This window comes from Gobio gobio (genome assembly GCF_949357685.1).
Source record: "Gobio gobio genome assembly, chromosome: 5".
In the NCBI taxonomy this organism is placed as follows: domain Eukaryota; kingdom Metazoa; phylum Chordata; class Actinopteri; order Cypriniformes; family Gobionidae; genus Gobio; species Gobio gobio.
In genome coordinates, this window is record NC_137101.1 from 59,421,144 (window position 1) to 59,447,719 (window position 26,576).

Genomic DNA, 26,576 nt, shown 5'->3' on the forward strand with positions numbered 1-26,576 from the left:
TGCTACCTATTTTCTAATTTAGCTCATTTTGGTTTTGTCTCTTAATTTATTTCAGAAAATCAATGCATGATATGGTTTGCTAAATAAATGTTAACACAGTGGACGATCCGATTCCACAATGGTGTTCACTGGTTTTAAAAGTAAGTATTTTTCTTTTCCTGTTTTGATTTAGAAAAAAATTTATTGCACATTTTGATAAGGCGACAGACTGAGAATTAAATATATGACAATTGAAGCTTCAGGGTTTCAAAGGGTTTTCAAAGCTTTGGCTAAAAGAACAGTAAAAAAAAAATATTTTCTTACTTAGTATTTTTTACTTGTTTCCAGTCCAAAAATTCTTAAATCAAGATGATTTGACTAGATAAGTAAAATTATATATTTTTTCTAGTTTTCTGGGCGTTTTAAATTATCCGCCAATGTGGTCAGAAAAATAATCTGGTTTTGTCTGTTTAAGTCTCTGTTTGGGACAGAAACAAGATTATTTTTCAGACCACATTGGTGGATAATTTTTCTTGTTTTAAGCAAAAACTCACTTCATTTTGATTTTATTTTCAAGAAAACAAGAAAAAACATCTCATGTCATTTTACTTATCTAGTAAATGCATCTTGATTTAAGAATTTTTAGATATTTAGACTGGAAGCAAGACAAAAATACTAAATATGAAAAGCATTTTTTGCAGTGTTAACAATAACTGATGTGTATTTTATGTACATTTATAGTTTAGCTCACATATTTATTTTTGTTAAAACTATATGAATGTTATTTAATTACAATTTATAGTTTATTACAATTGCATCTAAATGTCATGGACGGTCATTACTCTATCATCCTCAGCAAGCTAAACTTCAACATAATACAATCATTTATCAGTAACGTGTTTTTCCAATTCCAGGAAAGACATTTCCTGAAAACTGTAACCACAAAACAAAACAGTTTTTCTCTTTTAACAAGCAAAAGCAAGAAATAATTGAAATGGCACCACCTGTGTCTCTAAATGGTATAGACGGCAGCAAAAATATCCTTTATGGACTTTATATTAAAAACATATAAATTCAAATTTACATTAAAAGACATATTATTAAAAAATATATAATAATAAAATTGCACTTTTGTTGCGGTCATGTTACTATTGTTTTTGCTGTCTTTGACTATTTTTCTAAAAGTAATATTCAAAATACATCTTAGACTTTATTGATCCGCGAGGAGAAATTAAGGTGTTACAGCGGCAGAAGAAAAACAAGACAAAAATAGATAATACAGTCAGTCAATAATCACAATAATCGGGATATTAACTACAAAAATATCATAAAACAGCGTAATTAATAATAAACTGAAAAACACCTCCATTCTCTTACACACTCAATACTCTCAGAGTTACATATTGTACCATCAAAACAATGCCACTCAATCCCTTAGTCCAAGCAAAATATTCAATGTATTATTTAAAATAAGTCATTACAATAATATAACTAAAAACTAAGTAAATATATAAAATAAACAGTGTCTGTTCATGTATCTACATAAGTACATATACACAAATACGCATGCCATACATACCCATATACAACGATCAGGCATAACATTATGACCACCTTCCTAATATTGTGTTGGTCCCCCTTTTGCTGCCAAAACAGCCCTGACATGTCGAGGCATGGACTCCACTAGACCCCTGAAGGTGTGCTGTGGTATCTGGCACCAAGATGTTAGTAGCAGATTCTTTAAATCCTGTTAGTTGCGAGGTGGGGCCTCCATGGATCGACTCAGCCCTTTGTTTGTTCAGCACATCCCAAAGATGCTCAATTGGATTGAGATCTGGGGAATTTGGAGGCCAAGTCAACACCTCAAACTCGTTGTTGTGCTCCTCAAACCATTCCTGAAGCATTTGTGCTTTGTGTCAGTGCATTATCTGCTGAAAGAGCCACAGCCAACAGGGAATACCGTTTCCATGAAAGGCTGGACATGGTCTCAACAATGCTTAGGTAGGTGGTACATGTCAAAGCTTAAACCACCATGATGGAAAAGCGTGCGTTCATAAAACAATGCAACAATAATAAAATAATGCGTTTACTTTTACTTTTGATACTTAAGTACTTTTAAAAACAAGTACTTCTGTACTTTTACTTAAGTAAAAATCTATCTTTACAACTTTCACTTGTAATGGAGTAATATTTAACCAATAGTACTTTTACTTTTACTAAAGTAATGGAGTTGTGTACTTTGTCCACCTCTGGTCAGCGGCTATGCGGCCCAATACACAACAAACTGAGATGCTCTGTGTATTCTAACACCTTTCTATCTGAACCAGCATTAACTTCTTGAGCAATTTGAGCTCCAGTAGCTCGTCTGTTTGATCGGACCACACGGGCCAACCTTCGCTGCCCACGTGCATCAATGAGCCTTGGCCGCTCATGACCCTGTCACCGGTTCACAACTGTTCCTTCCTTGGACCACTTTTAGGGCTATGACGGTGAGGATATTTTCCCACCGGTTAATCGACGTGTGACAACACCGGTAATCGACTGGGTTTTTAAATCACTAATTCTATCTAAACCAAAAGTAACATGCACACGGCCACTCAGGCATTCATAACGGAGCAGAGCAAAGTGAGTGGTTTCAATGAATTCCTATGAATGTTAAGCTTCCATTGCAATTAACTAAAAAGTGCACAGTGCACACACACCGTGAATGACAGTTTGGTCGTAAATGCGCATTCTGTGTGGCCGTGAATGCAAATCTTCTCTGTTTTCTAACTGAATTCAATTATTTTATTACTATAAAAAAATCAAAATGACTGTGGGGGCGTTCCATGGTGGGCAAGTGATGTAACCAGTGTTATGCCTGAACACCTTGTAACACCGGTAACACAGACTATCGCAGCAAGCCTAACTACTTTTGATAGATACTGACCACTGCAGACCAGGAACACCCCACAAGAGCTGCAGTTTTGGAGCTCTGACCCAGTCCTCTAGCCATCACAATTTGGCCCTTGTCAAACTTGCTCAAATCCTTATGCTTGCCCATTTTTGGAGTTATTCACTTCACCTTCATGGTCATAATGTTATGCCTTATCAGTGTACATCCCTATGCATATACATGCATACATAGATATACACATACATACCCATATACATATAAACCTATACATACACACCTAAATACATAAACACACACCTATCCATATAAATGTGTACATGGGTCAAAGACGAGACGTCACAATTTTGGTGTCCGCATCAAATTATGTTTACAAAAGTCATTTTATATACATAAAAAACATGTTAAATGCAAGTAAACTGTCTACTTTACTATTTCAAATAACTTTTGTCAAAATAAAATGTCAACATTTAGGGGAAATAATGTTCCAAAGTGTAAAATTGTCATTCAGCGTAATGGTCCGGACTTTGATTTTGCCATTACATCTTTAAATAAATGTATAAAATAACAAGTAAAAAAAATATTTGTTTTCTTGGCATTTTCAAATATGTGTTGGCTGTGTTATATTAAAAGGACTATGTCTTACTTATTTTTTTAAGTATTTAAATAACCAGGGGACTGTTGTCCCGAAAATCCAGTTTGTAAGAGATCATTCAGTGTAACAGGATCAAGAAGCCATTCTGAAATCATATAAAAAACAGATAGTCATTCGACAGTCTGTGACATAATCAAAAGGACCCCTGAAGACCATGTGGTGCAGCAGAAAAGTGAATTCATTGCTCTTAAATATTTGATAATTCCACCTTTTCATGGTGTGGGATCCTAAGTTACAAAACCGCACGTCATTCAGTGAAATGCCAAAAAAACATTTATATTGTTAGAATTTTTAAAAAATAAGTAGATGTTGTGAATAATTGTGATTAACTTTACTGGTCAAGCTCACTTTTTGATATAGATGGCCAGCTTATGGCCTGCAATATAAGCTGAAGTAGAATTTCGTCATTCAGGGTAATGCTTTTTCATTCAGTGTAACAGATATATTTATGTAAAAAATTAAACAATATACTTATTCTAACCTGTAATCATTAAAATATATAAAATAATGTGATCATACAAAATTTTATTATATTTTAAATGATTTTCACTTCCTTACAAAAACTTCTTGCTGGCAAATAGGTAAACCTAGTGGTTTGAAGGATAGTGGCAAAGTATAAAGATTTAAAAATTACAATTAATTAGTATTTGTGGGCTGGACTTTGATACTTAAATAGAGTATTTTAATATGCCATCAAATGATTCCTGTTTTAAATATGCCTAATAAGATTTTCTGATACATCAATATTGTTACACTGAATGACATTTTAGTGGGTGTCTTCTGTAAATCATGGTAAAAAATGTGTGATAGTCATTATTTTTTGCTAAGAAAATATAAAATTAAACAGGACACATTCTAATGTACAGGAAAAAACTAAATTTAAAGCCGTATTACACATTTATTTTTTTGATGCTTGAAAACCCCTGTTTCGTCTTTGACCCACATATATACAATTTCAAATCTATTCTGCACATACTTCAAATCAGGGTGCAGTTGTATAGACTAATCACTGCAGGAATAAAAGTCCTGGTCAGATTGGGAAGCTCTAGCCAGGCTCCCAAACACTGAACCAGCGGTGTCATGCGAACGACAGGCGTACCCACGATGGGGCAGCGAAGAGGAAAGACAGGCCCAGACATGGGAGGCATTGGAGCGTCCCGAGGTGTGTCCGGGGTCGTGTTCCATGCCCTGACAGAGGAGACCAGGGAAGGACCAGTGTTCCACTGGGGCTTCCTCTGACAGGGGTCTGGTGACAGAGGGGGCTGAGAGTGGCGAGGCTGTGCGTTGCACACTGTAAACCTTGCCCTCTTGGGGCAGGGAGGTGAATTTGTCAGTTCTTTCTTTAACCAAGTATAGGGTACCACCGGCCGTGAGGCCAGCAGCAGAAGGGAAAAACCAAGGAAGTAGTGGTCCTGTTACCATCTCCTAGGGAAGAGCTGAGTTCACCTCAGAGCGGCCTGTCTCAGGAGCGCCGCTTGGCCCGCCATTTGGCCGGCTTAGAGGCTGGGCGGCCTTCCTGCGGCCTCAATGGGGAGCAGGCTTAGGCATCTGTGCTGGCGGCTGGTTGGAGGCAGCAGGGGCAGAATATGTTTAATTGCCTCAGTCTGCTTCTGTGCGGCCGAGAACTGGACCACCCCGCCAAATAGCCCAGCCTGGGAGATAGGGGAGTTGAGGAAACGTGTTCGCTTAGCCTCCCGCATATATCTACCAGGGTGAGCCATAGATGATGTTCCTGGACCACAGCAGTGGACATCACCTGACCGAGAGAGCGTGCAGTAACCTTTGTCACCCGTAGGTCGAGGTCGGTCGCCGCATGCAACTTCTGCATGAGAGCAGGATCACCCTTGTGCATGTTTCTGAGTACCTTCGCCTGATGGACTTGAAGGATAGCCATAGCATGCAAGACAGACACGGCCTAACCCGCAGCTCTATAGGTCTTCACCACCAAAGTAGACGTAAACCTACAGGCCTTGGATGAGTGCTTTGGGTCACCACGCCATGTTCTGAGGACACAGTTGCATCGCAACAGAACGTTCAACAGGGGGAACCCCAGTGTACCCTTTCACCGCGGCGCCGTCGAGAGCAGTGAAGGGCGCTTTCAGCACGGGCTGCCCCCAGATACCAATCATCCAGCCTTGAGTGCTCGGGGCATGGCGGAGAGTTCCACTCAAGCCCGATGCTCTCAGCTGCCCGGGCAAGCATGGCTGTGAGCCCCGGATCAAACTCAGGCAATGCTAGGACTCCCGAGGGAGGCAGCACAGCAGAATCCTCATCTCTGGAGGAATCCAGCCCACCTTGTGATGTGGTGTCATCCGCAGGTGCTCCGAATGAGACGGGGTGTGGCCCGAGGAATGTTCGTCGGGTTTGCCCACACCGTGACCCTCAGATCATCCTGACCACCAGCCAAAGTATCCACTCTTGTGGAGGAGATAAATTGGGGTGTAGTAGAGGAAACCCTCCCTCTCGATTGCAACACTGGGAACATGACTCATCCATGAACGTGCACTCGGCGTGCACGAAGCCCAAGCACGCCAAACAGCGATCATGCCCGTCAGACGGACTAACCAGCCGACCGCACCTAGAAACACACGGGCGAGACATCGTGAAAAAGACATGCCATGTGTAGCTCTTTTAGAGAGGAGATTTACTCTACAGAAAATTCCTCACCAGGAATTTCCACTCTTTGTCCAAACACCGCAGAAGATTTTCGCAATGCAAACAAGTGATCTCTAGTATAAACAAGTCAGTGGATGCAAGGTGATTCATTGTCCATTAACTCAATCCGCGTAATATTCAAATTCCACATAATATTCACTCGTCTTCACCCAAAACATGTAAAAACACATAAAACACAGCAAAAAATATCTTCAAGTAATATATTATGATTTTAATTAAAATTATATTTTAATTAGCTTGGTAAGCAGCCCTAAAAAAAGTTGTTAGGGTCCTGAAAATCAGCAGTTATTTTGTGGTAATGCTGTATTTGATGTTTTATTTGTAACCCAATTTTGATTGGCTAGTTAAAGTTTTGCCTGATGCTGATTGGTCTGTGATTGGGCCGGAGTTTGGGCGGCAGGTTGAGGTAAGAGGACCAGAGTTTCAAAGGGAAGAGTGAAGGAAACTACAATGTTAAATCGTAGTTGTAGTTAAATCGGACTACAAAAACCCTTAAACCCTAAAACCCTTGACACGGGAGGTAGCCTCGGCCACTATGCCCCCTCCCCCCAAAAACATTTCTTGGGAGGTGCTATGGGGTTGTGAACTGGAGTGGGCTCATGACGGAGCTCTGGGGCTGGAGCGGGCTCCTGGGTGGAAGGCTGAGGGATGTGTGTGTGGCCCAGACACAGATAGTAACAGCTACATACAAAGAAAGGACCACCTCTTCGATCATGCCAGGGCAAATAGAGAACTATTTGTTGAATAGAATAGACAAACAAGCTCTGATACAGCTTTCTCGGGAGCAGGCTCTGGAACTGCTTTCTCTAGAAAGGACTCAGGGATTTCACTCACTGGAACAGACTCAGGGTTTTCACTCTCTGGAACGGACTCAGGGATTTCATTCATTGGAACAGATTCAAGATTTTCACTCTCTGAAACTAACACTGAACTGTGCTCAGGGGCTGGAGCCAACATTGGACTGTGCTCAATGGCTGGAGCCAACACTGGACGGTGCTCAGGGGCTGGAGCCGACACTGGACTGTGCTTGGCCGACTTGTCCTGATGAGATGGTGGTTGGGCTCTGATGGTTATTACCAGTTTGGTTATGGATGAGAACTGATGCATGGGAAGGGATAGGCTACCGGAGAATAGCTGTGTAGCGGCATTGTTGTTCTTCCAACTAAAAAAGGGAGAGCCACAAATCCACCCAGTCTAGATATTGGTATGGTTGCCTGGTGGTATCAGTTGTAAAAGGTGATGGTTTTATCCAATCCAGAAATCCATGAGAGATTAGTCATCCCACGATAGTTACGGGCTAAAGACTCAGGCTTGGCAGTTATCTTGGCTGAAGGCTTGACTCTGGAAAGGCGGCCATGACGGGACGAGACTCTTCTCTCACAGGAACAGACTGGTGGATTTCTGTGTCAAACATTCAGGAGCAGGCTCACATACTCTTCAATATTCCGAACGTGTTGGTAAACAGAGCACAAGAAAAGCTGTTTTTCTAGAGCCGAAGAAGGCATCATTGTAAATCCTTACTGTTGCTAGTCCCAAAATGTTGGTCAGTTCTTCTGTCACTGATGTTTGCAGCAGAACTGAAGCAGGATCAAATTGCAGCAGCTTTATTTAGAAATAAACTCAAAATTTTACAAAACACTCAGGAAGACGAGGACCAAGAACAGAACAACCAACATAAAGCAACATAGAACTGACAACTGAACAGATCCAAACACAGGGTATAAATAGACAGCAAACAGAAGAACTAATGAGACTAATTAATGGGACACACCTAAACTGAAACGCCAAATCAATAGGTAACCATAGGGAAAAACAGGCAGGGGAGACTGAGGATAACAGAACCAATAAACACACTGACAGCAAAACACAAGACTTGAGATACCAACATGACCAGAAAAGGTCAAAACTAAACTCAAAAGGTGAAAAACGTCTCAGGTCACGTATGTAACCTCTGTGGGAACGAGACGTTGCGTCAGCTGACGCTACGGGGAACGCCTCCAGCGTGACAGGTGTCTGAATTAGTATCAAATCACGTCAATCCTATTGACCGGCGACAGCCTATGACGTCCTCGTCGTGCGATCAGGAAGTATATAAGGGCGCCATGCACACATCACATTATCCTCTTTATCTGAAGGGACTGTTTGGCAGGCAGGCCCCGAGGCATGGCAACAAGATGCAGCATCTCGTTCCCTGTTCTCAGGGAACAGAGGTTACATATGTAACCTGAGACGTTCCCTTTTGAAAAGGAACTCGCCCTGCGTCAGCTGACGCTACGGGGAACGATATACCCACGCCGCCATGCCGAGGGGAGTGCATGCCCACTGGCAGTGACAACTGTCAGGACAAGCAAATTCAACTGAAATGCCTGAACCACTCCCCCTCTGGTCACACTTGGCTGTCAGTGACAGCGCTCCCTACGGTCATAGCCCAAGTTATAAGCCTGAGTAGGAACTTTCATACACTAGAGAAGTCCTATCCCGGCCGCTCAAAGGCCTGGAACCAACCCATTCAACAGAAGGGGTTCCTTTAAGGGATAGTGGCTAGGGGACCCAAGGGACCCCCAGCCAGTCACTATTCGGGAAACTTCACCAAATGCCACAAGGGGGTGGCCTGACCTGGCATCATTTATGTGTGACGCTTCGGCTTGGCCGTTCCTGTCTGCTGAAAAACAGAGCCTCTGGACACGTGCCTCGCGGGGAGGCATCTAAACTGAGGGACTGCAAACTGGCAGTGATCAAGTACTAAGAAATGAATGTAATTAACCGGATCTCAGAGAAGGGTTATCCCAGAGAGCAGCACTCAGCGTAGCACTTTCTAACCCTTGCCAGCGAGTGAAGATTAACTGCTCGATCCTAGGATCTACCAAGCACTTATCTCAAAGTGCTCAGGAGGCCAGACAGGCCTAAGAGCTGATCTAACTGGAAGGCCCCGAGAGGGCCCTGCGACCGTCTGAACAGTCTCAGGCGGGTGCAAGCTCATAGATGACCCTCCAGGAGGGTCTTATCCCTTATCTTATCCCCTTATCCCGCCTGGTAGGTAAACCATGCTGTAGGTTGAACACCAATATACTTTATTCACAACATGTATGCTTAGGTGCACCACTAGCCTGAGGGGGGCTCTCTCTCGGACCAAGCCAGGCGGGCCGTCAGAATCTCACATCCGTTCATCATGGGCCCAGCCCGGCCTGATGTAAAAGTGCCTGAGGAGAAGAAGGTGAAGGAAGGGACAAGGTGTTACTTAGCGCGCCCTAGGGGGCGGGGAACTATTGCGCCGGCACTGGTTCCGTTTGGTCCCTTTCGAAAGGGAACAAACTCAAACCATGACAGCAACATCGTCGATCAGTAGTTGTGTGTTTGTAATCAGTTGGTAATTTTGTTTAAAATTATTTTTTCTGTGGGCAGACATGCATAACAGTAGAAAAACATTAAACGTTTTAATATTTGTCTTTTTTTCACACCAGGTGTTGAATGGTCACTGTTGACTGTCATCTCTTTAATCCTCTGTAAGTGTAAGCCAGTATTGTTTTCTTTAAACAAATGCCTGTTGACCCTGTGAACGGTATTACATTTTATTTTAAATACTTGGTTACATTAATTTCTTAGTACTTGGTCATTGCCAAATTTTAATGGCTGACAGAATGGTCAGGTGATGTAATGTAAGTGTGTCACCAAGACCATAAATAGACCCCTGAAATACATGTCACCAGATTCTAATTGTCTGCAGTAAGAAATTTCAAGCATTATATCATTATATACAAATTAAGTGTGCTAAACATGCTGGAAATTTACCTGGTTTGGTATTTGCGCTTACTTTGATCATATCTTTCTCATCCTCAGGTATAATATCCACCACTGCCGCTAAAACAGGATCAGTAGTTAGTTCAGTTTCGGACTGTGAGCTTGATAATGACACGCACATCTGCACTGGTGCTCAGTACCGAATGTACTGCAACACAACAAAGCACCGTTTCTCCTACCAGAGATACCAATACCAAAACCAATACCAGTGCATGAGTAATGACTGTATCTGTGTTGGTGATAAGGACACCTGTGCATGCTACTATAATACTTCATCCTGCTTCTGTGAGAATTTTAGCAATAACATCACTCTCCCTACAGAAGTTAGGCCAGTCTATGACTGTGGGCTTTATAACGACACGTACATCTGCACTGGTGCTCAGTACCGCATGTACTGCAACACAAGTGTACATGACTTTCATTACAGTGTGTACCATTACCACTGTTTAAATAATAACTGTAGCTGCATTGGTAATAAGGACACCTGTACATGCTCTAGTAGCACTTTGTCCTCCTGCTTCTGTGAGACTAGCGACAATAGCATCACTATCCCTACAGCAGTTCGTCCAGTCTATGACTGTGGGCTTTATAACGACACGTACATCTGCACTGGTGCTCAATACCGCATGTACTGCAACACAAGATTGCATAGTTTCAACTACCAGAGATACAGATACCCAAACCAATACCAGTACAAATGCTGGAATAGTAACTGTGACTGTGTTGGTTATAAAGACACCTGTACCTGCTCTCATAGCACTTTGTCCTCCTGCTTCTGTGAGACTTATGGCAATAGCATCACTATCCCTACATCAGTCAGTCCAGTCGCAGACCCTGACTGTGTGCTACAAAACAACACGTACATCTGCACTGGTGCTCAGTACCGCATGCACTGCAACACACAAATGCATGATTTCTCCTACCAAAAATATCAGTTCCAGTATCAGTACCAGTGTGTGAACAATGGCTGTGACTGTGTTGGAAATAAGGATACCTGCACATGCTCTAGTAGCTCTTTGTCCTCCTGCTTCTGTGAGACTAACAGCAATTACATTGCTCTCACGACAGCAGTTCGTCCAGTCTATGGCTGTGTGCTTTATAACGACACGTCATACATCTGCACTGGTGCTCAGTACCACATGTACTGCAACACAAGTGTACATGATTTCCATTATAATAAATATCATTACCACTGTTTGAGTGCTAACTGTGACTGCATTGGTAATAAGGACACCTGTGTGTGCTACCACAATATGTCATCCTCCTGCTTCTGTACAAATTACAACAATAGCATCACTATCCCCGCAGCAGTTCGTCCAGTCTATGACTGTGGGCTTTATAATGACACATACATCTGCACTGGAGCTCAATACCGCATGTACTGCAACACAAGAATGCATAATTTCTATTACTGGAGATATCAGTACCAAAACCAATACCTGTGCATAAGCAATGACTGCATCTGTGTTGGTCATAAAGACACCTGTACATGCTACAGTAGCACTTTGTCTTCCTGCTTCTGTGAGACTTACGGTACTATCACTGCCCTCAGTAGAGCAGTTAGTCCAGCTTATGGCTGTGTGCTTTATAACGACACGTACATCTGCACTGGTGCTCAGTACCGCATGTACTGCAACACAAGAAGGCACAATTTCTACTACCTGAGATATCAGTATCAAAACGAATACCTCTGCATAAGTAATGACTGCATCTGTGTTGGTCATAAGGACACCTGTACATGCTACAGTAGCACTTTGTCCTCCTGCTTCTGTGAGACTTATGACAATAGCATCACTATCCCTACAGCAGTTAGTCCATTGAGACTTTCTCAATGTGTGTTTTTTAATGACACTTACATCTGCACTGGGGCTCAGTATCGCATGCACTGCAACACAAGAATGCATTATTTTTACTACCTATATCAAAACCCAGACGAATACCAGTACGAATGCTGGAATAATGACTGTGACTGTGTTGGTAATAAGGACACCTGTACGTGCTCTAGTAGCACTTTGTCTTCCTGCTTCTGTGAGACTAACAGCAATTACATTGCTCTCACGACAGCAGTTACTCCAGCTTATGGCTGTGTGCTTTATGACGACACGTCATACATCTGCACTGGTGCTCAGTACCACATGTACTGCAACACAAGTGTGCATGATTTCCATTACGATATATACCATCATCACTGTTTGAGTGCTAACTGTAGCTGCATTGGTTATAAGGACACCTGTGTGTGCTACCACAATATGTCATCCTCCTGCTTCTGTACAAATTACAACAATAGCATCACTATCCCCGCAGCAGTTCGTCCAGTCTATGCCATTGGGCTTTATAATGACACGTACATCTGCACTGGTGCTCAGTACCGCATGTACTGCAACACAAGATTACATGACTTCCATTACAGTATGAATCATTACCACTGTTTAAATAATAACTGTGACTGTGTTGGTAATAAGGACACCTGTACCTGCTCTAGTAGCACTTTGTCCTCCTGCTTCTGTGAGCCTTACGGTACTATCACTGCCCTCAGTAGAGCAGTTAGTCCAGCTTATGGCTGTGAGCTTCACAATGACACGTACATCTGCACTGGTGCTCAGTATCGCATGTACTGTAATACAAGTGTGCATGCTTTCTACTACTGGAGACATAGAAACCTAAAACAATACCACTACGAATGCTGGAGTAGTAACTGTGACTGTGTGGGTCATAAGGACACCTGTACCTGCTCTAGTAGCTCTTTGTCCTCCTGCTTCTGTGAGACTTACAACAATAGCATCACTATCCCTACATCAGTTAGTCCATTGAGAGCCTCTCAATGTGTGTTTTTTAATGACACATACATCTGCTCTGGTGCTCAGTACCGCATGCACTGCAACACAAGTGTGCATGATTTCTACTACTGGAGATATAGATACCAAGACCATTACCTGTGCATGAATAATAACTGTATCTGTGTTGCTAATAAGGACACCTGCACATGCTACTATAGTTCTTTGTCCTCCTGCTTCTGTGAGACTAACAGCAATTACATTGCTCTCACGACAGCAGTTAGGCCAGTCTATGACTGTGGGCTTTATAACAACACGTCATACATCTGCACTGGTGCTCAGTACCACATGTACTGCAACACAAGTGTGCATGATTTCCATTACAATAAATATCATTACCATTGTTTGAGTGCTAACTGTGACTGCATTGGTAATAAGGACACGTGTATGTGCTACCACAATATGTCATCCTCCTGCTTCTGTACAAATTACAACAATAGCATCACTATCCCCGCAGCAGTTCGTCCAGTCTATGCCATTGGGCTTTATAATGACACGTACATCTGCACTGGTGCTCAATACCGCATGTACTGCAACACAAGATTACATGACTTCCATTACAGTATGAATCATTACCATTGTTTAAATAATAACTGTGACTGTGTTGGTAATAAGGACACCTGTACCTGCTCTAGTAGCACTTTGTCCTCCTGCTTCTGTGAGCCTTACGGTACTATCACTGCCCTCAGTAGAGCAGTTAGTCCAGCTTATGGCTGTGAGCTTCACAATGACACGTACATCTGCACTGGTGCTCAGTATCGCATGTACTGTAATACAAGTGTGCATGCTTTCTACTACTGGAGACATAGAAACCTAAAACAATACCACTACGAATGCTGGAGTAGTAACTGTGACTGTGTGGGTCATAAGGACACCTGTACCTGCTCTAGTAGCTCTTTGTCCTCCTGCTTCTGTGAGACTTACAACAATAGCATCACTATCCCTACATCAGTTAGTCCATTGAGAGCCTCTCAATGTGTGTTTTTTAAAGACACATACATCTGCTCTGGTGCTCAGTACCGCATGCACTGCAACACAAGTGTGCATGATTTCTACTACTGGAGATATAGATACCAAGACCATTACCTGTGCATGAATAATAACTGTATCTGTGTTGCTAATAAGGACACCTGCACATGCTACTATAGTTCTTTGTCCTCCTGCTTCTGTGAGACTAACAGCAATTACATTGCTCTCACGAGAGCAGTTAGGCCAGTCTATGACTGTGGGCTTTATAACAACACGTCATACATCTGCACTGGTGCTCAGTACCGCATGTACTGCAACACAAGTGTGCATGATTTCCATTACAATAAATATCATTACCATTGTTTGAGTGCTAACTGTGACTGCATTGGTAATAAGGACACGTGTATGTGCTACCACAATATGTCATCCTCCTGCTTCTGTACAAATTACAACAATAGCATCACTATCCCCACAGCAGTTCGCCCAGTCTATGACTGTGAGCTTTATAATGACACATACATCTGCACTGGTGCTCAGTATCGCATGTACTGCAACACAAAAATGCATAGTTTCAACTACCAGAGATATAGGAACCCAAACGAATACCAGTACAAATGCTGGAATAATAACTGTGACTGTGTTGGAAATAAGGACACCTGCACCTGCTCTAGTAGCTCTTTGTCCTCCTGCTTCTGTGAGACTTACGGTACTATCACTGCCCTCAGTAGAGCAGTTAGTCCAGCTTATGGCTGTGGGCTTTATAACGACACGTACATCTGCACTGGTGCTCAGTATCGCATGTACTGCAACACAAGAATGCACAATTTCTACTACTGGAGATATCAGTACCAAAACCAAGACCAAGACGAATACCTGTGCATAAGTAATGACTGCATCTGTGTAGGTTTTAAGGACACCTGTACATGCTACAGTAGCACTCTATCTTCCTGCTTTTGTGAGACTTACAACAATAGCATCACTATGCCTACAGCAGTTAGTCCATTGGGACTCTCTCAATGTGTGTTTTTTAATGACACATACATCTGCACTGGTGCTCAGTATCGCATGTACTGCAACACAAGAATGCATTATTTCAACTACCGGAGATATCAGAACCAAAACCAGTATGAATACCAATGCTGGAATAATAACTGGGATAATAACTGGGATAACTGTGCCTGCTTTGGTAATAATGACACCTGTACCTGCTCCAGTCGTACCGCCTCCTCCTGCTTCTGCGAGTATAATATCTCTACTCCAACCACACTCACTCCAACTACTACAGGTAAGCATGTTTCTAGACTGAAATCTAGTGTTTGATTTTGATTTATTTATATAATTCTCTCATTACAGGTCTGATAAACATACTGTCAGATCAATGCAACGTAAGCTGAATATGTCACACATCTGTCTGGTCTGTGTTAGCACACGTGGTGTTTCTGTGTCATGTGTGCTCCTGTCTTCTGTCTTGGCCCCACCCCTCTTGTTATCTGATTATTAGTTAATTTCCCCCACCTCTTGTCCCTTGTTACCTGTCTTATTTGTCTACTATTTAGTCTCCTTCTGTTTTCAGTCTTGTGCGGTTATGTGTGGATGTTACCTGTTCCTGATTCCAGTCCCTAATCCTGGTCTGTCTCGGTTTAATGTTTGATTGTTTGTCCCCCCCCCCCCCCCCCCCCTTGTGTGTTTTTGCTTTGTGTTTGTTTCTTTTGTTAATAAATTCATGTTCTCCTGCATTGAGTCCTCATCTTCACCATACCATTCGTGACAGAATATTTACACAGTGCACAGTTTATGCCATAAAGCTCAGTTGTGATTTCAGAACTCTGGAGGATGTTTTCAAAATCCTCTTGACCAGATGGAGAACATTACAGCTCAAGAGCTTCCTTTGCATGTAAGTCTTTTGAAAATAAGATAATAATTAAATCTATGTCAGTTATATAATGATTGATAGTTCTGTCTTATTGCCTTTCTTAACATTTACAAGTACAATAACTGTATTTCTCTGATCAATAAATTAGGCTGTGATCAGAATTTTGAGTATGGCCTTAAATGCTTCGGAGAGGATTTTAGAGTCCTCATCATCAGTCAGCCCAACTGAACTAGCCTCCTATGGAAACCGTGTGTTACAAACTACAGAGAAACTCATATCTACCTTGGTGAAGTCAACAAACACGAGTGACTATATCAGTTTTACTCTTGCTACTGTAGGTAAGTGAGAACCAGTTCTTATTGAAGATGAAACTGAGATTGCCTTTCAGTCACGTTCAACATTACCTCAGAACTGAACTGATGAATTGGAATCTTGCCTCAGAGCCCAATCACCTTTGAGTGTAAACTAAATAAGCCAATGCACAATACACGAGATTGCATAAAGTGCCACGCCCTGCAAAGTGAGTATATAAGGAAGCATGTGTGCAATCCCAGCTGCGCCTTGTTGTTTCTGCTCTGCAATCACAAAATAGTGTGCAACTCTTCAAGCAGTGTTGTTGTGATAGCATGCCAGTGGTGATCGCGATCTAAAGTTTGTTTTCTACTGCTTACTAGGGGTGTAACGGTACACAAAACTGACGGTTCGGTACGTACCTCGTTTTTGAAGTCACGGTTCGGTACAGCAGTCTTACAAAATTGCTTTTTATTTATTAGTATTCAACAGTGTTTTACTGAAAACAATTTGTCTATGCTTTAATTCAATTATAACTAAAAATAAGTTTCTTAAAGATAATTCTGTAAACTATATAGGGAGCCCTTACTTGCACAATAAAATATTAAAGGTTTACAACAGAACCCTAGCCTGGCGTGGCCATACTCAATTCTAGTCAGAATATGAGTCTGGTACCGCTCCATTGAGCTTTGATTATGGGGCGTGTTTCAACCGAGCCAGGAAAGACCTCAATTGGATAGACCCACAACCAATCAGAGCAACGGAGCGACGCGTAACGTTAGTTGTCAAATGTCAACAGAACTCAACTGCACTGTAACCAAGTCCGTGTTTTTCTCCATGTCCGCGGGTTGAAGCGACCCCAATTATGTGATTATATAAACCCAGGAATGCGAATTTTAGCAGGCAACCTTGCCAAAATAACATATTTTGCCAACCAAACGCCATTTTTTTCTGGAGAACCCCCCGGAAAGTTATAGTTTTGGGCTATAGTTTTGGGTAGCAATTGTGCGCGACATTGCAAAAACACTTGGAAACCCTGTCTGCACGCACGCTGGATTAAATAACGTTACAAGAAAAAAATGAGTGTAAACGATCTTTGCCAGTAATAAAATAATTTAAGAATACACAGAGTACTTGCCAACACGATCATCGTTTCTGAGAGAAATAGTGAAGGTGAATGCATATACGAACAAGTTCTCCGTTGAGGATAAGAGCAAATTCAACCCAAGAGCCTTCGATGACGTGGATGATTACGTTACTGTTGATCATCTGTCCATCATCGTCTAAAGCCCGCCCTGACAATTTCATTGGTCCGAACAGTTTCTGTTCGGGCATAATTCCTACTCTATGGAGCGAGTCCAGACCGAATTGCCCGAGCAAAACATTTTGTGGGCGGGGCTAAATTCGGCTGGCATCCAGGCTAACAGAACCCAATCTATTAGCCTAAATTCAGTTGCTATTTATTTTTAGATTTAGTAATAATAATCAACACATCATCATAAGCTTCACATAAGGCAGTTTTAGCATTAACTAAATCTAATTATATAATTTTTCTACAATTTGTTAATGAAGTAGAATCATTTATACACAGTGGCTGTCATTTTAATGACATATTTATTTAAACATACATTAAATAAACAAGACATCACTAACAGGTTAAGTAGAATATAATGAATATATAGGCTAATATAGTGCATAGAGATATATCTATCTCTCTAGTGAACTAACAGCGGTGGACACTGAATGACTTCTGAGGTAACCGTTAAATGTGATGCTACGTGACATTGTTTACAAGCTGTTTTATTGTCTTTCTGCGGTTGAAACACCGATTGAGTGATTACACAACATATGATACATTTCAGTAAGTTGTAATGTATCCTCGGCATACCTTAAGAGATATTCATTTATGCTTATTCTTTAGGAAGAGATGATCGCGTTCACTCGCGCACCGCTTGAAGTTGAACTGATGCGTCTATACAGTCACGTCACATTAAAGAGCATCAAAATGGCATTTATCCTTTGAATTTCGTGATAAAATGGACTGAATACTTAATATGTTTGTGTGGGAACTCGGATTGAAGTGTGTTCCGCGCTTAAAACAAGTTTACGGTTAAAGATTGCATTCGGAACCGTTCGGTACATGAGTGGACCGAACCGAAAGCCCTGTACTGAAATGGTTCGATACGAATACGTGTACTGTTACACCCCTACTGCTTACTGCAGTGCATCTAAGTGTGTTTCTGGATGCGGTCTATTCCTGTCTTCGTCTGACTGTCACAATCGTTGCCTCACATGTCTGTAGTTAAAACAGAAGTACCCACTGCGGGAAGATGACCATTGTGTTGCTGCGGTTGCAATTCCAATATAACCAAAGAGTCCCCTCTGTTATTCCCCAATCTAGCTACTTCGGTGAATAGCCAGGGTGACCTGAGGAACACAGTGGGGGCATCCCCCCACTCCTCTAGTTCAGTGGTTCCCAACCACGTTCCTGGAGGAAATCAAATCAAATCAATCAAATCACTTTATTGTCACACAGCCATGTACACAAGTGCAACAGCAGGTGAAATTCTTGGTGCAGTTCCGAGCAACATAGTAGTCACGACATGACATGTACAACATTTAGAGCAGCATCAGATTACACTGATGCGCCCACAATTACTCACAGCACAGTAAACTCTACAATAAACAATAAATAATTTACACAATGTGAGTGTGGTTCTCACAGCTTTAACCAATATACACATACTTACAATATACATATACTTTAAACAATATACTTTAAACAATATACTTTAAACAATATACACACTAAAACATACATTAAACAATATACATTAAACAATATACATTACGCTATAATAATAATAATAATAGTATACAATGTACAGTATACATTATTATTCACAGTAGAGATCCAATGTGCAATAGGTGCTATATGATAAATAATAAATTATATAAATGTGTATATAATGTGTGTGTATCGACAGTGGGTTGTGCTGAGTGATATTCTGTCCAGTGTGTGTTATGATCCTGATGGATCAAGAGTTCAGGAGTCTAATTGCTTGTGGGAAGAAGCTGTTCTGGAGTCGGCTGGTGCGTGTTCTGATGCTGCGGTACCGTCTGCCTGATGGCAGCAGTGAGAGCAGCCCATGGCTCGGGTGGCTAGAGTCTCTGATGATCCTCTGAGCTCTCTTCACACATCGCCTGGCGTAAATGTCCTGGAGGGAGGGAAGCTCACCTCCGATGATGCAGCTGGCCGTGCGCACTACCCTTTGCAGGGCTTTGCGGCTGCGGGCGGTACTGTTGCCGTACCAGGTGGTGATGCAGCCAGTCAGCAGGCTATCTGTAGTGCTGGTGTAGAACCGTGTGAGGATGTGGCGGTTCATTCCAAACCTCCTCAGCCGTCGCAGGAAGAAAAAGCGCTGATGAGCCTTCTTCACAACGGCCTCGGTGTGGACGGACCATGAGAGTTCCTCTGTGATGTGGACACCGAGGAACTTGAAGCTGCTGACTCTCTCCACCGGTGCTCCATCGATGGTGATGGGGCGGTGTTCTCTCTCATTCCTCCTGAAGTCGACCACCAGCTCCTTGGTCTTGCTGACGTTGAGGGAGAGGTTGTGCTCCTGACACCACCGTGTCAGAGTGTGCACCTCCTCTCTGTAGGCCGTTTCATCATTGTCAGTGATGAGACCTACCACCGTCGTATCGTCAGCAAACTTGATGATGGTGTTGGAGCTGTGGGTTGCCACACAGTCGTGTGTGTACAAAGAGTACAGGAGTGGGCTGAGAACACAGCCCTGAGGGGCTCCAGTGTTGAGAGTCAGTGGTGAGGAGATGTTACTGCCCATTCTGACCACCTGGCGTCTGTTTGACAGGAAGTCCAGGATCCAGCTGCATAACAGGCTGTTTAAGCCGAGAGCCCGGAGTTTCATGTCAAGTATGGAGGGCACAATGGTGTTGAATGCTGAGCTGTAGTCTACAAACAGCATTCTCACATATGTGTTCCTCTTTTCCAGGTGGGAGAGAGCAGTGTGAATAGTGGATGAAATGGCATCATCAGTGGAGCGGTTTTTGCGGTATGCAAACTGCAGTGGGTCCAGTGAGGGGGGGAGAACAGAGCAGATGTGGTTTCTGACTAGTCTCTCAAAGCATTTGCTGATGATGGGGGTCAGAGCAACAGGACGCCAGTCGTTTAAGCAGGTGGTTTTTGCTTGCTTCGGTACAGGAACAATGGTGGACGTTTTGAAGCATGTGGGGACCACAGACAGGGAGAGGGACAGGTTAAAAATGTCCGTGAAAACTCCAGCCAGTTGGCGCGCGCACGCTCTGATGACGCGGCCCGGAATGCCGTCTGGACCCGCGGCTTTACGGACGTTCACCCGCCGGAAGGATCGGGTAACATCCGCTACAGATACGGAGAGTGCACTAACCTCTGTATCTTCAGCCACGAGCTCTCTCTCCGCGAGGGCGGTGTTAGTTCCCTCAAAGCGAGCATAGAAGGTGTTTAGCTCGTCCGGGAGAGAGGCAGCGGTGTTCACGGTGGAGTTTGTGTTCCCTTTGTAGTCCGTGATGGTGTTAATTCCCCTCCACATGCTTCTGGAGTCGGTGGTGTTGAACTGTCCTTCAATCTTGTCCCTGTACTGGCGTTTTTGCTGCTCTGATGGTTTTCCGGAGGGCATAACTTGCTTGTTTATGCTCCTCCGCATTACCGGAGTTAAAGGCGAAGGTCCGCGCATTGAGTGCCGCGCGAACATCCACATTTAGCCACGGCTTCTGATTGGGGTACAGCCGTATTGTTTTGGTCGGAACAACGTCTTCTACGCACTTCCTGATGAAACACGTTACGCTATCGGCGTAGACCTCGATGTCGTCATCAGAGGCCGACCGGAACATCTCCCAGTCCGCGTGATCAAAACAGTCTTGTAGCATAGAGTGCGATTGGTCCGACCAGCACTGGATGGTTCTGAGGGCGGGTGCTTCCTGTTTCAGTCTCTGCCTGTAAGCGGGCAGAAGGATGATGGAAGCGTGATCCGATTTGCCAAATGGTGGGCGCGGGAGTGATTTGTAACCATCCTTGAAGGGAGAGTAACAATGATCCAGAACTCGGTTCCCTCGTGTGTTGAAGCTAACATGTTGGTGGTATTTGGGTGCGATGCGCTTGAAGTTGGCTTTGTTAAAGTCCCCGGTCACAATAAACGCAGCCTCAGGATGCACGGTTTCCTGCTCACTCACTGACCTATACAGTTCCTTCAGTGCCCGGTCTGTGTCGGCTTGTGGGGGAACACCCCCAACAGTGCACATTTTGCATGTCTCCTCAATCAAACACACCTGATTCAGGTTATCAGCTCATTAGTAGCTACTCCAAGACCTGATGTGGGTGTGTCAGACAAAGGACACATCCAAAATGTGAACTGTTGGGGGTCCTTCTGGAACGTGGTTGGGAACCACTGCTCTAGTGCATCACAAGCTGTGGAGCTTCCAGATGAGATTGCTGGTCCTTCTCATGGTTCTAGCTAGAGCTAGAGTCTTCCGTGGGTGAAGCCTGTCTGCATTGCCTCTTTGGGGAGAGTAGCGTTCAAGTTTCAATTTTATTTTATTTATAAAGCACATTTAAAAACAACCTTGGTTGACCAAAGTGCTGTACAAAGTTACCTATGTCCATCACCAAAAATTTTAAATAGACATTCACAAGACATTAAACGCACAGGAAAACAGATCAACAGACTTTTGAACTCGGACACTGTGGGTGCAATTTTGATAGATAAAGGCAGTTTGTTCCACAACTTTGGGCCAGCTACAGCCAGGGCTCCTTCCCCCCTGCATCGCAGTCTATATCTGGGTACCCGTAATAGGTGACTAGTCTGTGATCTGAGTGCTCTGAGTGGATTATGCGCAGTAAACAACTCTGACAGGTACTGAGGAGCGAGATTGTAAGGCTGTGTAGACAAACAATAACATTTTAAATTCAATACAATATTGATTGGTAGCCAGTGCAATGAATGTAAAATAGGCGTAATGTGGTCCCTTTTTCGACTGCCCGCTCGACAGCAGCATTTTAGACCAGTTGAAGAAACAGGCAGCCCGTGATACAGCGAATTGCAGTAATCAAGCCGTGATGAAATAAAAGCATGAATTACTATCTCAACTCTTCCTACTTAGGAAGAGATGACCAATCAGAGCTCTGCTTTCCTTCCTGCAAGAAGGGCTGGAGTGAAGGCTGTTTCCCTTCACTTCAGTCTCTTAACCCCCTCGAGTCAGACGTCGCGCCGGCTCTCTATTTTTCTTATCTTGTCATTTTTTATCATTCAGGCAAGTGTTATACATCATTGTAATCTGTTAAGTTTCAACTTCTTTTGTGGACAGTCACAATAAAAACAATGTTTTGCTTTTTGCAAAATAAAGAAAACACACGATGCGCGATCTGCAGCCTCTCTCTCAAAGACATTCATTCAGATAGTCTTCAAAAAAGGAACTCTAGCTTAGTGAATACTTGTCTCCCAAACATGAGACATGTGTCTAAAGAAACGCTGAAATGTCAGGTTTTAAATATTGTAAACCAAATCGAAAAAACAAATTTGCTGTGTATGTTATCTGTTTGAAAAGAGATGCATGTCAGTCACCCGCGAGCCACTTCATCATCCGGTAATGCGACCACACCCACGGAGCGCGCTCTTTCAGATTCAAATACTGACGATCCAGAGTCGACGCCCACACATCAACTCATACAAACACATCTAGTGAAGCGCTGTAACGTTACTTCAGCTACATCGTTTTGAGACGTGTTGAGGAATAATTCACCTCATGAAAAGCTGTTCATTTCTGAGAGCAAAGGTTTCAGGGCTGATTGTGGTAGGCTAAATTTATTCTGTTAGCATTTGTGAATATTAAACGCAAAAAGACCGTTTAAATATGAATCCTGCTGCAATATAAAATGCCATACACGCAAGACTGTTTAGACAAGATTTATTTGGCCTGTTTTGGACAGATTATAACGTGTTTATTGTAAAAGAGCCTATGTCAAATCAATAAAGCTTTTATTCACAAATGTCTGCTCAGATGGGATAAATATAGCACCAGTGTTTATTGATGTTTAAATATTATATCCTAATGTTTATTTATTTATTTATTTATTTTTTAATATCAAAGTTAGTCAGAAATGATTCTGGAGTTTTGTTTTGTAGAAAGTGAATTGCTTTATTTAAATTAATTTCATTTTGTATAAATTGTACTTCATTTTAATTATTATTAATTTTTTTTGCCTGAGACTACTTTTTAAAAACAAAGAATTTAGAAAAAAATGCTCTTAGTAATTTTTGTCTTGTTTCTAGTCTAAATATTTAAACATTCTTAAATCAAGAGGCATTTACTAGATAAGTACAGTTTTCAACGAAATAAGAAGAGCATTTTTTTAAGTGTAGTCAAATCTTTTGATCATTTAAAATATAATAGGCCTTTGTTGACTACATTCTAAATAAATGATTCTTGAATTTTGTTTTGTAGAAAGTGATTTTTTTTTTTGTAGAAAGTGAATTTCATTCTTTAAAAAGTGAATTTCGTTTTGTATAAATTGTATCTTAATTTTAATTATTTATTATTTAATTTTTATAGCATGAGACTACTTTCAAAAACATAAAAAATAGTACAAAAAATGTCTTCTTAATAATTTGTCTTGTTTCTAGTCTAAATATTTAAACATTCTTAAATCAAGATGCATTTACTAGATAAGTACAATTTCACCTAAATAAGAAGAGCATTTTTGCTCTCAGTCACATACCATGTCATTAAGCTGGGTATTATGTTATTTTGTCCTCTCAGGTGATACCCATCATTATTCATTAGCTATCACGCCTCCTCGCATACTGTCTTTGTGAAAAAAAACTCTTACAAATCTTAAATCAGTGTATTGTTTTATGTGAATGAGTAGGCTCATTTTCACATCAGCTTAAAGCAAAAACTCTAGGCAACAACACCCATTAGTCAAAAGTCTTGTGGACACCTATCTATTGTGTGTTTTGAGGCCTTAATTTAAATTTTTTTTTTTTTTTTTTTTCAAAAAACATGCATAAACGTTTCTCTCAAAAATACAAGCATGTACATACATGTTGCTCACATATTATGGTAGCCCAGTTTGTGCTAAATACAGTGTAATTGCACTTTTGCCATTAATATGTTTAATAAGCAACTGAAAAAAGCACAAATGTCAGAGCATGTCAACTTCTAAAGGGTCCCAGAACAGCTCAGACTCCTAGGGGTTAAGATGGCGCTTCTGAATGCACTGGTTTCCATTAAGAGGGTAGGGGACCAGCAATCATTTTCGGTCAACGAATCGTACCTGGAGTTCGGACCGGTCAACTCTCACATAATCCTGAGACTCCAGCCCTGATACCCAAGGTTCCCACCACTCTCACTCGCTCGCTAGGAGTGCAGAAATAGTGACGTTTTTGTAGGGATAATAATTAGTCAGTTCAGTTCTGACGTAACGTTGAACATGCCTGACTGATCACTTTATAGTAATAATCAATTACATGGTTTGATTTTAAGGACATTTTAGTTCAAACAACATCAGAAATGAAATCCCAACAATAGTGAATAATTATTATATTTGTTTGTCATTATCTGTAAATTGGACTTTAAAAAAATTAATGTTGCAAATAAATTAGTATAGCCCATAACTGCTTGTTTGTTTATAATCAGAGGGACAAATCTTTATGGTTGGACCAAATGTCACCTTGGATAAAATCCCTCGACTTGTCACGACAAGTTCTTCTGTGGACATCGATCTCATTGGGATCGCCCAAAACAACAATAAAAGTATGTGAAATATTTTAGTTTGATTAAATAAAAAAAATGTGTAAAGAGATGTCATACCATTACCACTAAACCTCATTTACTTACTTTTTACATTGTTGTTGTTTTAACACCGTATTAAAAAATGTTCAACTAAATATCCAAATAAATCTAATTATTAAACTAAATTAACCATATAAACTAAATTACTGATCTAATTACTGATCTAAAGCCCACACTGTCACTGTTTGATAATTGAAATTAACTGATGACATCACCATTTTCTCCGGAATGGCTATATGGCTGAATACAATTCTGTTGCATTATTTTCCTGTTTAACACTGTAAAGCTGCTTTGAAACAATCTGCATTGTTAAAAGAGCTATATAAATAAAGTTGACTTGACTTGACATGGAAGCTACTGTTTCTGTCACACAGGATCAGCTGCTGTGGCTTTCATGAGTTATACCACAATGGAGAATCTACTTAAGCCCGACTTCTTCAACACATCAAATGACACGAATAAAACCATGATGTCCACTGTGATCTCAGCTACTCTTCCCAGAACCACCAACACTAAACTCACCAAACCAGTCAACTTCACCCTCAAACACATCAGAGTGAGAGACCAACCTGTGATCTGATGAACATCTGAAAACATCTAATATTCAGTGTTGTAATACTTTCTGCATGTTCTTTCTTCTTTTTGCAGGAGTTCGACCCCAGCGGATCTCTCTCCTGTGTGTACTGGAATGTCAGCGAGTGGATTGTAGATGGATGTTCTGTTTTAAAGACCAACAGCGGATACACTGTGTGTTCCTGTGTTCATCTGTCGACATTCGCTCTCATACAAACTAGAAGCCGCCCATCCGAGGTACGAAAGAGAACAAGTTAAACCTCCTTTAAAGATTTAAGCATTGAACAGACTAGCAGAATTCAAATGCAATCTACAGTGGATGGTCAACATTCATAGTGGCCATTCAAGAACAGCACAGATTTGGCCCTTATGTACTCTGACATGTTTTCTCAGAGAAATCCACCGCTGGACAAGTTGACTTTGGTGTTTGTGATCGTGGGAGTGGTGTTCTTCAGTGTGGCCCTGTTGATCTTTGCCCTTTGTTGGTGGAGTCGTAAGCGCGATTGGATATGTGGGCACTCTGGTGTCAGGCTGGTTCCTGAAGGCTATGTCAGGGAACTGTGAGTAATTTGTTTAAGTTGTATTTATTTATTCATTGTTTTAAATGTGTTTAAAAGGAGATAAAACAGCTTCAGGCTATTTCTGCTGTCTGATAAAGATGCAATGTATTTACTGGATTGTGCATTGCGTTCTAAACTGCCACCAGGCAGTGAAGCCACTGTAAGTGTTCGAGCGGCCATCTTACTATTCCCTACCAGCAGAGGGCATCATTGACTTACAGCCAAAACATTGACCTAAAATCACCCGATTTGCAGCGTCTCGGTCTTACAGGACTAGTTGTAATGTATATATGTATGTGAATTAATTGTTACTTCATCTGACTGTACTACAGTTTATCTGTAATGTTAATGGCCTTTTCAGAGAGGATAAGTCATATATTGAAATCGTTAATGTGGGTGTGTCTGCTGCACACTGCTGACACAGGTAAATGACTAAACATAAAAATATATTGCTTTTATGTACGTAATTTTGCAGGAAATATTAAACATGTAAATACAGGTGCTGGTCATATAATTAGAATATCATCAGAAAGTTGATTTATTTCACTAATTCCATTCAAAAAGTGAAACTTGTATATTACATTCATTCATTACACATAGACTGATATATTTCAAATGTTTATTT

General features: G+C 41.6%; 1 protein-coding gene across 1 annotated transcript in view; it reads left to right on the top strand.

The window, feature by feature from the left end:
- The window catches only part of LOC307127080 (uncharacterized protein), a 39,579-nt gene that overhangs the window by 398 nt on the left and 12,605 nt on the right, over positions 1-26,576 (top strand). The window contains exons 2-11 of the mRNA XM_079818068.1: positions 56-140; positions 9,665-9,706; positions 10,041-15,089; positions 15,158-15,189; positions 15,627-15,698; positions 15,826-16,015; positions 24,663-24,779; positions 25,193-25,374; positions 25,467-25,628; positions 25,785-25,951. Of these exons, the coding sequence (XP_079674194.1) occupies positions 119-140; positions 9,665-9,706; positions 10,041-15,089; positions 15,158-15,189; positions 15,627-15,698; positions 15,826-16,015; positions 24,663-24,779; positions 25,193-25,374; positions 25,467-25,628; positions 25,785-25,951 (6,035 nt within the window). The 5' untranslated portion in view covers positions 56-118. The remainder of the gene's footprint in view (positions 1-55; positions 141-9,664; positions 9,707-10,040; positions 15,090-15,157; positions 15,190-15,626; positions 15,699-15,825; positions 16,016-24,662; positions 24,780-25,192; positions 25,375-25,466; positions 25,629-25,784; positions 25,952-26,576) is intronic.